This window comes from Rhipicephalus sanguineus, chromosome 1 (assembly GCF_013339695.2).
Source record: "Rhipicephalus sanguineus isolate Rsan-2018 chromosome 1, BIME_Rsan_1.4, whole genome shotgun sequence".
Classification (NCBI taxonomy): domain Eukaryota; kingdom Metazoa; phylum Arthropoda; class Arachnida; order Ixodida; family Ixodidae; genus Rhipicephalus; species Rhipicephalus sanguineus.
This window is the reverse complement of record NC_051176.1, coordinates 110,388,059-110,399,349: the sequence shown is the minus strand read 5'-3', so window position 1 is coordinate 110,399,349 and position 11,291 is coordinate 110,388,059. Positions and strand designations below refer to the sequence as shown.

Here is an 11,291-nt window from a genome sequence, read left to right as displayed (position 1 = left end):
CACCTCGGTATTGCGGCAAAGCTGCCTTTCAAGCTTCGCTACGGTCGCAAATGTATTAACTCAAGAAAACGCTGGTTCCAACATGGAGATGAAAGATGTGGCAGAGGTGGGGGCTTGGTTAATGCTGTTTTGGACCTGAAATTTGGGCACGAAGTCTAAAAAATCAAACACCAAAGCTTTTTAGCATCCAAAATTTCAGATGTTCTTATATCGACATCTACGAGGCAGATTTGGAACTCCGGACTTGAAGGGAGCACACCCTTGTCTGCCACATCAGTTGGACTTTCACAGAAGTTGAAAGACGAGGAGAGGCTGAGGAAATGGCATCTTTGCCTATCACGTGTAAAGTTTTGTCGGCAACACCTTGGTTGCACAAAATTATGTGCGTAAATACAATTTGGCCTCTACATAGCCTCATTCTTGATAAGACAACTATGAAACACCACCCGGCCAGCGCTTCATAACCTAGCGAAAAGAAACACTTTCATGTTGCTATCTCATAAGAATATGCTTAGGAATCCTCTCCAACTTTTTTTTCTGCAATTTCGCTTTGAAGTATTTGAAAAATACTTGAGAAATATTCGAAAACTATTCTATTCGATTCGCACTTCAATATTTGAATTCGCTTCGCATCCAAAATTCTACTATTCGCACAGCTCTAGTTCTGTGATATGCTTTATGCTCATAAACAAATTAGCACCTTACCACTAGTCTACAGGCAAACTAAATCGGAATTTGCAGGTAATTAATGAAACGGCACTTCATAATGATTTACCTATAACAGCAGACAGTGACAGATAGGTATAATAACAAGCAGGCAGATACTTGTCGTGATAGCTTAGCAGCTGAAATGCAGCGCTGCTAAGCTCAATGAGACAGGTTTGATTCTTGGCCTCAGAAACTGCATTTCGACAAGGGCGAAGTGCAAAAACAGTGGTGTACTTCGATTTTGGTGCATGTTAAAGAACCCCAGCTGACCAAAATTATTCCATAGTCCCCCACTATGGCACGCCGTATAATCATAGTGTGGTTTTTGCACATTAATTTCAAGCAGCCACAACACTGAACATGTGTGCTTTGTTGAGACTATAAAAATGAAAAAAAGAGCCTCGTGCCAAAAGAGATTATTCAGGTACGATTTACTTTGCTTTTCATTCCATTTATCACCTGCCTGTTGTGACGAGTCAATCCTAAAACACTGGCAGTGTACTGCTAGGACCACTAACGAAGCAAAAAAAAAGGAACTGAATAATTGCGTCATTCCTGCCTAACCAGTATACAAGTGTTAGGCCTTTGTCATATGTTGCTGTCATTAACAACTCTACACCTTATGATTAATTCACATTATCTGCATGATCAGGCCAATGCAATCTCAAATAATGAAAACAACGCACATGCATTAGCAAACCAGAGTTACAGTCAACATTTATTATAACAGCCGTACAAGATGCTGTTAGTCCTGCACAAGAGGTGCTCAAACATGGACAGTGCTGAGGTATTAAAAACATCAGCAAAACACATATCTGCTATCCTTTACATTTGTGTTGAGGAACACATAACAATGAAAAAATTTTTTGTTGTTGTTGAAGCCTATTACTTGGCCCAGGTAATGTTTCACATATTTTATATACAGCATACACGTTAACAAGAATGTATATTCTGGACGATGTATGTGCTCTGTAGACCAATTTATTTTTGAGAAGCCACTGCGGTGGTGCAGTGGTTACGACACTCAGCTGCTGGCACAAAAGACAAGGGTTTGATACTGGCTGTGGCGGTTGCGTTTCGATGGAGGCAAAATACTTGAGGCCCACGTACTGTGCGATTTCAGTGCATGTTAAAGAACCCCAGGCGGCCGAAATTATCCAGAGCCCTCCACTACAGCATCTCTCATGGCCCGAGTCGCTTTAGGACATTAAACCCTATAAACCTTTTTTAGACGTTTTAACCCTACTTAAGAAACCAAATAGCTAAGTATGAGCACAGATTTACTCCACTTAATCGGAAGTTCTTTAAATGAATGTATGACTTAGGGTTGTCTCATAAACAAGGCATCCTGTCCAGCAGCTAGTAAGTGTGAGCACCACAGACTAGTGGTAAACAACTGAACCACTCGCCCACTGCCAGTTCAACTGTGTCAGTGGTGCTAAATTTCCACCTTGCTTTCAGCTTGTTGCTTCGCAATTGGTGGTGGCATTTTACACCAGGGTGAACTAGACCAACAAACTACCACCAATATTAGGGCTGAACTTTGATTCACACATATGTGAAGCACACCATGTTTAAAAGGCACTGATCTGCACCTGAATTTGAAAGATCAAATAATCTCCTATTTTAGTGTAAACTTGGCAATGTGGAATTATGGAGCAAAAATGTCATCAGCACTGGACAGTCTCACGTTTCACACATTTTAATTTTCCCTGGCCATACATTACAGCTTGGGCAACATACCTTTTTCTTACAATGTGTGGCTTCCATAATAGATGCAAGGCATTAGTAGAGTATAACGTTGGGCGAGTTGGTGCATAGCTTAACGAAAGATTTGTGGTGCAAACCGCGAATGGGGGAAAAAAAACTAGAGAAGACAGGTTAGGGGCCCCTGTCTTCTCTATTTTTTTCCTCGTTCTCAGTTTGTGCCGCAAACCTTTCGTTACATAAAAGGCACTTCGTATGTTACCACACTACCCTCTGTGAACAAACCACTCCTTGGATATCACTACTTTAGGAACAGCAAACAATAGCTTTTTATGCAAGGCATAAACTGCAACAGTTCTCAGCTTTGTAAAAATGCTCGTAACTGCACTTAACAGCAATCAGAAGCAGTGTAAGGAATAGAGAGACTCTTTTTCCAACTACATAGGCAAGCAGCCAAACGTCATCATGGTACAAAATGGTAAAGCCTTGGCTTCCTTCGTTTGTCCAGTTATGTACTTGGCACTTCTATACTCATATTGGATGCACAGGAAGTGTAAGGAGTCCATTCGGTATTCTTAAACCATCTTAAAATTCATTGAACAGCAGAAGGCTAGAGGGTGAACTTCAATAGAAAGACAGGTTTCAATAGCACCAGTAGAAAAATATCTGCTCTGATAAACTGCTCAAACAATGCGTATATATATATATATTCCCCTTCATACTGAAGTAAATACATCTAAATAGTGTGCAAAGAGACACAATGTATATTGGTTGTAAACTTTTGCTTCTAAAATTTCGCTTATCACAAAGAATAAAGGTTCCACCCTCACACCCCTTCCCATAAAAAGGCTAGGAGTAATAAATGCACTTTAAGTGTACACCGCTGAATTTCAAGACAAAAGTATATGTGCATGAGTGCTTACCCAGCTCTGAAGAATGGAACATAAATGAAACAACACAAATGTCACAAAGCGTATCTCAGTGGTACTTCTATCAAATAATTTACTCGGATGAACTTTATGAAACATGATCACAAGTCTGAGGAAGATTAAATACGAAAGGCACAGGACCAGTTCCTGTCCTGTACATTTCATGTTTGTGCTTTGTCTTCATTGCTGCTAACATAGCCAGGAAAATGCAACAATTCTATGCCTATGGCAATGCCGCACCTTATCAGGGGTCAAAGCGACGCTCCACCCGTGTTGTTAACGAGATCAGCCATTAGTGTGTGATGGATGATAAAAGTGGCACAAAATTGAGCAAAAGGAATTGCTACATTATACTGGCCCATGTTTTCTAACAACTTGCCATGCTCACAGCGATGGTTCTAGGTATGGTCCAGCAGTGCTTTTCGAAATGCCCATTTTTTGCAAGTCTTTGTCACGAGACAGAATTCCATTTTTTCCATCTTGCACTTTTTTTTTAAAGAAGGCTTATTTTCATTTGTCTTTACAGAAAGGTGCGCTACTTTAATTGTAGCAATTATTCACACGTACATTTACTCATCCTTTCTGCAATCTAGTATGACATACAGGGTGTTTCAGCTAAAAAGCACAAAGTATTAAAAAATTAAACATAGGTGCTACGCATCTCCAATCAGTGTAGTATTGTTCTAAGCCATATAGAGCACGTCAGAATATTTTTTCCAATCCGCCAAGCTCGGTAATTAACAAGGATTGCTTAATGAACTTTTTAAATAGTAACTCTAGACAAACGTTTTCACTATAAAAGTTGTAGCGCTTGTTCAGAAACATCGAATTTTTTCATCTATGCTTAGATAACTCCCCTGCTGAATTTTTTTCCGGCCTTTCTTTAAAGCGCGCGAATTTTAAAAAATAGCACGTGACTGCCGCCTAACGCACGGCCCTTTCAGTGCCCTCAAATGTAAGTTGAACGAATTATCAAGGGCTGCTCCGCGCACGAATGTCGATTGAGCAGGCTGCCGGTGACTGCGATGGACGCTAAATGATGATAGAGGCGTGCCATCAAAAAAGAAAAACATGTACGAAAGAGCGGCCGTCACGTGTGAGTGCATCTTTTATCTCGGTCTTGCACCACGGTGTCACCCTCACCCCTTCCAATGTGTTTCCTCATTGGTGCGAAAAGAGAAAAAAAATGCCTACCCTACATCAAATGCTACTTACGGTCTCATGTAGCATTTGCTCCGTGGCTGCCGCTCTTTTGTTGAAGAATTTTTACTTGTGTTGTTGAAACAGTATGCTAATTTTGTCGCTTAACGTCCACCGCAGTCACCGATAACCTGTTACACCGATCTTCCTGCACGAAGCAGCCTTTGCTAATTCGTTCAACTTACATTTCAGGGCACTGAAAGCGCCGCGCTTTTGGCGGTAGTCACATGGTATTTTTTAAAATTCGCGCGCTTTAAAGAAAGGCCGGAAAAAAATTAGGCAGGGGAGTTATCTTAACATAGATTGAAAAATTTGATGTTTCTGAACAAGCGCTACAACTTTTGTATTGAAAACTGTTCTCTAGAGTTATTATTTAAAAAGTTCATTAAGCAATCTTTGTTAATTGCCAAGCTTGGCGGATTGAAAAAAATATTCTGACGAGCTCTATATGGCTCCGAACAATATTACGCTAATTGCAGACGCGTAGCGCCTATGCTTAATTTTTTATTACTTGGTGCTTTTTATCTGAAACACCCTGTATGTCTAGTGTAGGATAACATGCTTTGGCCCTTGTTTATTACAGTATGAAATAGCTGTAGTCAGGGGTGTAGGCAGAAATTTTTTTTTTCGGGGAGGGGGGGGGGGGGGCACCTCCTTGATCAGCAGCGCGATCTTGTACGCGTTCCTAAAACGGACGGAGGCGGTTCATCCGTTTGAGTCGCACGCGATTGGTCAATGTGAGCCGTGACGAGCGCCGCGATGTTGTCACATGAGCCGTGGCGTCACGTGTCTGCTTTCGGAAGGAGGCGAAAGAACGGTAGAGACCGTCCGAAACAAAACGGATGGATTAAAATGGCTGCCAGACGGCTTGGATTGAAATGCAGGCTTCCACTTCTCTCACTGGCTGTTTGCGTCCCCTCATTCTCGCGAACCTGTTTGTGACGTAAAGCACGGACCGCCTCCATCCGTTTTAGGAACGCGTACAAGATCGCGCAACTGAAGTGGGGGCCGGGCAGGCTGATGTGGTGGAGTGTCGTTTCATGCTCTGTATGCCATGGCCAAAAAAAAATTGGAGGGGGGGGGAGGCACAGGCCCGGTGAGTGTGTCACCCCCTGGCTACACCACTGGCTGTAGTCGTAAACGAAGCATATAAGCATATGTGGTTCACAATCATATGAAGACAAAAGTTCTTGCAACCAACAGAAATTCAGCCCCTGGTGTAAGTGTTATTCAATACTGATGATAGTGGCCCAGCGATGTGGCCATCTGAAGTGGCTGATGTTTCTGACAGTGCATTGGAGGATGAAGCCTTCAATGGTTTTGACAGAAGTGCAATAAATGTTGGTTTACTATTCACAGACCCTAAAAATTTTGTCTATAGAAATTTAGTGCCTTGAAATAGGAAAGTATAGCATTTCATGACTGTAGAAGCATGCGGTCACAAAAGTGCGCTTACACCAACCGCGCACCACCACTTCCTAATCCCAACATCAACTTACAACTGCCGGCCACGAGAGATCTCGCCAAGGACATAGCCCCGCCTGGACCACAAACACCTAGATCATTCAAGAACTCACAATATGACACCACCGCATCACCAAGGTACCCGAGACACGAGACAGCTGTCCACAACCAAGGCTACAACAAGATGAAAGAATGTTCTTATGCTTTCCAAGGCTTCCCATGTACTGTGAACGAGCGACTCTTATATGAAGCTCTCGAACCCAGGCGGAAGGCAATATAGGTGTGCAGAGGAGGAAGAGCCAGACAGTCGCATAGGGAGTTGCATAGTCAGTCAGGATAGCCAAGAAACCAGCCTGAAGTGTGGAATTGTTGAATCCCCGACCCAGCGCTACAGTCAACCAGTCAAGAATTACTCCATGGACTGCTGACTCTGAACAAGCACTGGTGAATATGAAAGGACATTTAGATTTCCTCAACATCCTCTTATGCATGCAATTGTACTTTAGCACTAGTTTATTAATCTTAGCCAATCTCAAACTTATTGACTTGCAACCAGCCAAGTGTGTATGTATACAATGTATTTGTAACCACCTGAATTGAGAACATACATTTTTTTTGTGTTCTGTCGATTCTGGGCTGTAACTCAGTCTCTGGAACACAATTGGCATTCACTGGTGCACTGAAAAACTTACTCTTAATTGTCCGTACTTTTGTGGGGCGTGCGTTTCAGGGGACAGATATGTCCGTTCCTGAAATAAACCTAGTGAATGCTTCCATTCATGGGACGCAACCCATGCATAGCTTCATTATGCTGACCAAATTAATATAGGTGTGTATACATGCCGTGGCAACTTACAAATTTCTTTCTCCAAAAGTCGTAAAAAGTGGGTTGTCTGTTGGTTTCGTTAGGTTGTGTCTAACAAAAGTGGGGTATCTCACATACTGGGTGTTTCAGCGAACACTTTAAAAAAGTCTTAATAGGCCTTTCAAGAAAAAAGAAAACCTCTTCAGATGGGAACTGTTAGCTGCGGTGGACATCAGGTATTTTTAAGGACACACTAATTAGTTGGTTGGTTATTATAATTTACTAATTATCTTACCAACTGTCAAGGTATGGAGGTTATCGTCAATGGCAATTTTTTAGCCATGGAGAAGCGATGTAATATCAGTTAAAAAAAAGGTCGTTGTCTAAAGCCCTGCAGCGTGAAAAAACCTGCTTTTCTTCCTCCAACAAAATGAAACTCTGTGCACGAAGCACACTGGAAGTCTTCACCAAATGCAACATCCGCTGGTGACATGTTGCAATTACTGCGGCGGCAAATACGAAATGTATGTGCTATTTTCCCTAGCTAGGAAGCCTCGACACTCAGCATAGGCAGCAGCCCGCGTAATCTTTTGCTTTTTCGCAGGGCACAAGAATGAAGCTAGTTATCTGCAGCCGCAAGTTTTGAGCAAGATATGGAAAATAGCACATATATTTCGAATTGGCTGCCGCAGCCATTTCAACACGTCAGCAGCACACATTGCGCCTGCTCAGAACTTCCAGCGATCCTCCTGCATCAAGTTTTGTTTTGGTGCGGAAAAAAAATGCAAGACTTTCACTGGCTGCAGGGCTTCAGAGAAGGACTTTTTCTTTGCTTTAAAAGCTGATACGGCATTGTCGTCTCTGTCGCTACAAACTTGCCACTGGCAATAACCACTACATGTCGCCAATGAAAAACTTCATTAGACAGTTTCAATTAATTAAATATGTAATTAGCATGTTTCTTACAATCACTGACGTCCGCCGGACATGACAGTTTGCTTCTTAAGAGAACTGCTTTCTTCCTCGAAAAACTTATCTTTAGGAATTTTTGAAAGTATTCACTTAAACACCCAGTATATAATCGTGCAACTTAAAGTCCTGGATATGCAGTACATAACGTTTAACTCTTTTTAGTGTGTGTGTTAAAAATGAATACTGACATTTCTCAGAATTGAAGTTGTGAGAGCAAATCCAGTATACTCTTGTTTGCATTTTGTTTGTTTTCTGCATTTAAACAAAGATACCAGTTCCTAATTATAGCCAGCATTTTAGGTAACATGTAAAAGGAAACACTTCAAACAAAGCTGTGATACAAAACACCAAACTTGTCAGCAATGCTACATACAAATAAATAAAGCACAACAGAACTAATGCCAGATGGGTATGTGGTTATAAATATAGATGCTCCACTTGACATTTCTATGGTAAGTGAGGTACAAGAGTCGAATACACAGCTTATATCTGCAAGCCGAAGGACAGCCTGAATGCCATCTCCAATGCAGTTGCAGAAACATCCTCGTGCATACAGACATAAATCTCTCTTGGTTGACACTTGTCAGCAAAAAGACGGCCCACAACCCAATACGAAATGGGGCCCTTGGACCGGCTTCTGCTACCACTGGAGGTAGGGCAGGTAAAAAGCACTCCATGCTCTTTTACACATGAAAGGCTTCTGTCTGAAAGGAACTTGCTCTCACACTCTACCTCATCTTCCCTAGCCATTCGAGTGTCTTTTGCTGTACTGTTAAATACCTTTCTGATCTCTAGGCAACAGCGATAGAAGTTGTCAACAACTTCGGCACCCAGATTGCTCTTAACTGCACATTCCACCGGTGCTACGAACACACCTTCTCCCACATCTATGCTGAGGTAGTGGAAAACAAGATTTTCATCAGCACAGGTATTTAACTGTGAAGTTTGTGCCTGATTTTGGCACTGACTGCTGCCATCTTCGAGGCTGCGACGAAGGCTGCTCAGGTCGTAACTACTGGTGAAAGCTCTCTGCAACTTTTCATCCCGTCCCTGGTAGACGTCACTGCCACTGGTGCGGGAGTCGCAATCAGAGCTGGTGGAGATTGAGCAGTGTCGGGCACGCAGTCCGTTCGTGTCGCTACAGCTGCTGTAGCTTCTGCTCATCTGTGGGTCATGCTCAGAACAGTCAAAGTGGTTGCTTGTGCAGTGCAAAAGATGACACTGTTCCACATCGCTACTCCTTCTAGCTCGCCTTGGGGACAGCGACTGTGGAACTGTGAGAGACAAGCTTGAATGGCTATCTTTCATTGAGCTTTGGCACCAGCTTTTGGAGCTTGCAGAACTCACCGTAGAGCCAGGTGCAGAGCCACGATTCAAAAGGCAACTTTCAGCCACAGAGAGCACTCCGAGAGAGTCGAGCTGCAGCAAAGAGTTTTGAACTCTATCAATATAGAATGCATCAGGTGCAGGATTGTCCTCTGAAACAGATGCACAGCCACCAACTTCAAGAAGTGATAGTATGAGGCTGTGCTTAAGCCCCACAATAAGCACAAAATACCGAACAGTTACAAACTCATCTCGAAGGAAAATCTCCTTCCACACCACCACCTGCCCAACTGATTCTTCCTTTGTGAGTGTCAGTAGCTGGTAATGGCGGCAATAAAGGAACACACTTTCGAGGTAATCCTTGGGCAAGTGGTTCCCAAGGAGGAAGCCCTTGTAGAAAGCGCACGAGCCAAGGAATGTAAAGCACCTGGACGAACGATCAAATGCCTCGGACACGTCTGCCGACTCAAGCTCACTTAGCACAGTGTCAACATGAGCTTGAGCTTCCGTGGGAAGATGTAACCAATGTACATGAGGCAAGGAACGTATAAACCTGTGTCTGTTACACTCTTGTCCAGGTTCTAAAAGCATTTCACGAAAGAAGTGAAGCAGGAATAGGTCAATGCAGCCATGAGCCTCTACAGTCCTAAAGGCCTGGGTCAATGACCTGTATTCTAACTTGAGAAGCTTCACGATTTCCAAAAGAAAACTACGAACTTCTTCCGGAGTTGCATGTGCTGCTGGGAGACAGAGGACAGCCATACCATTTTCTTCATGAAAGTAGGCTACATGGACCAGATGCCCATCCACACTGAGGCTACTGCTTTGTGGCTTGGCTGCAGTAACATCTCCAAGCACACAACTCAGAGTTACAAACATGCCTCTAAGGTTCGAAAGGGTATGATCGTAGTCAGGAAACCGATAAAATTGCTCAGTTCGACGCGCTGGTTCATTCTGCTGGTGCATGTCACTGCAGAAGCCTTGATAGATAAATGCATGGGGTATTTGGTGAAGTTGCTGTTTCACTTGCTGAACCATTGCACTGTCTCCGGACAACTGTTTGATAAGTGAGCTTTGAGCGTTGATACTTTGCGGGTAAGTGTACTTATCGCACCCTGCAAGTGTGTTCTCTTCGGGGCGAACAAACTGGAGCTTCACCTTTTGTGCTTTAGAAATGCCTCGCAGAATGGTATCAATGTTCTTCTCATTCACACTGGAGCCATCGACGCTTCTCAGAACATCTCCAATTTTTATAGCTCCGGTCTTGATGGCCTCACCATCGGGCAAAAGTCCTTGCACCATTACAGGGGAGCATTCCTCAAGCATTTCGGCGGTGGCAAGCCTCGACGGGAGAGTTCCAGGTATTATGCCAAACAGCGCCTCGCAGATTGTCGCCCTTCGTCCATAATTGTGACGCGCCGGATCGACGTCAATGAACACTTCGATGCATTCCGCTTTGTTGAAGGAGCGCAGCGATGGCTCTTTTTGACACTGCGAAACGTCGAGCTGGCCGTCGCCACTGCGGTGTTTGACCTTTTTGCGTCCGACTAGGCTTCGGAACTTGTTTTTAGCTTCAGAGCCGAAGCCCTTAGAGCGCACAACTTGAGAGTCATTTCCAGAACTCTTGTCAGATGCAGTGATGGATCTTGTCCCGAATGACGACTTGTACCGTGGTTCAATGTAGAACAGGTCGCCTTTCGGGCCGATGTTCTCGGCCCACTCGGGTTCGTACGACTTGTCGCTGCATCCGTCCGGTGTTGCGCTGCTCGATTCGCAGTCGCACACTTCTTCAGAGAAAGCGCGGTTGACGTGGGAGTTCTCCAAAATTCGAAGTGTCTGAGGCATTGAAGTCATTTTGCGCTACTGTGCAGAGGCTGTTAGAGAAGAGCGTCACAGGCTACACCACAGGACCACACTTCTAATGTCTCGATTCACACGATCTGCATGTTGGATGCTTGCTTGAATCCTTGAATTGCTAGCGCTCGAAGGGGTCGAGCGGGCGACATCCGAGGAAAAGTGATTGACCAAAGCGGTTCCAAATGCCACAGCACACGGCCGGCGCGCATAACAACAATAACCACAACAAAACCATCTGAGGTCGAGGAGGAAGTGGTTTTGACGGTTTTGAGGTTTTGTTGCGCGTCCGTTAGGTTCCCTCCACGGTTCCCTCTAATTCAACA

At 43.8% G+C, this 11,291-nt stretch overlaps 1 protein-coding gene across 1 annotated transcript; it reads right to left on the bottom strand.

The window, feature by feature from the left end:
• Nucleotides 1-5,644: 5,644 nt before the first annotated feature.
• Nucleotides 5,645-11,195, bottom strand: LOC119395871 (protein inturned). The gene has a single exon (XM_037662880.2). The coding sequence runs from the start codon at nt 10,963-10,965 to the stop codon at nt 8,269-8,271; it is 2,697 nt and encodes an 898-aa protein (XP_037518808.1). The 5' UTR covers nt 10,966-11,195; the 3' UTR covers nt 5,645-8,268.
• Between the last annotated feature and the right edge of the window lie 96 nt (nt 11,196-11,291).

Excerpts from the sequence above, each read along its gene's own strand:
- LOC119395871 (XM_037662880.2), bottom strand. The coding sequence starts at position 10,965 with ATGACTTCAATGCCTCAGACACTTCGAATTTTGGAGAACTCCCACGTC.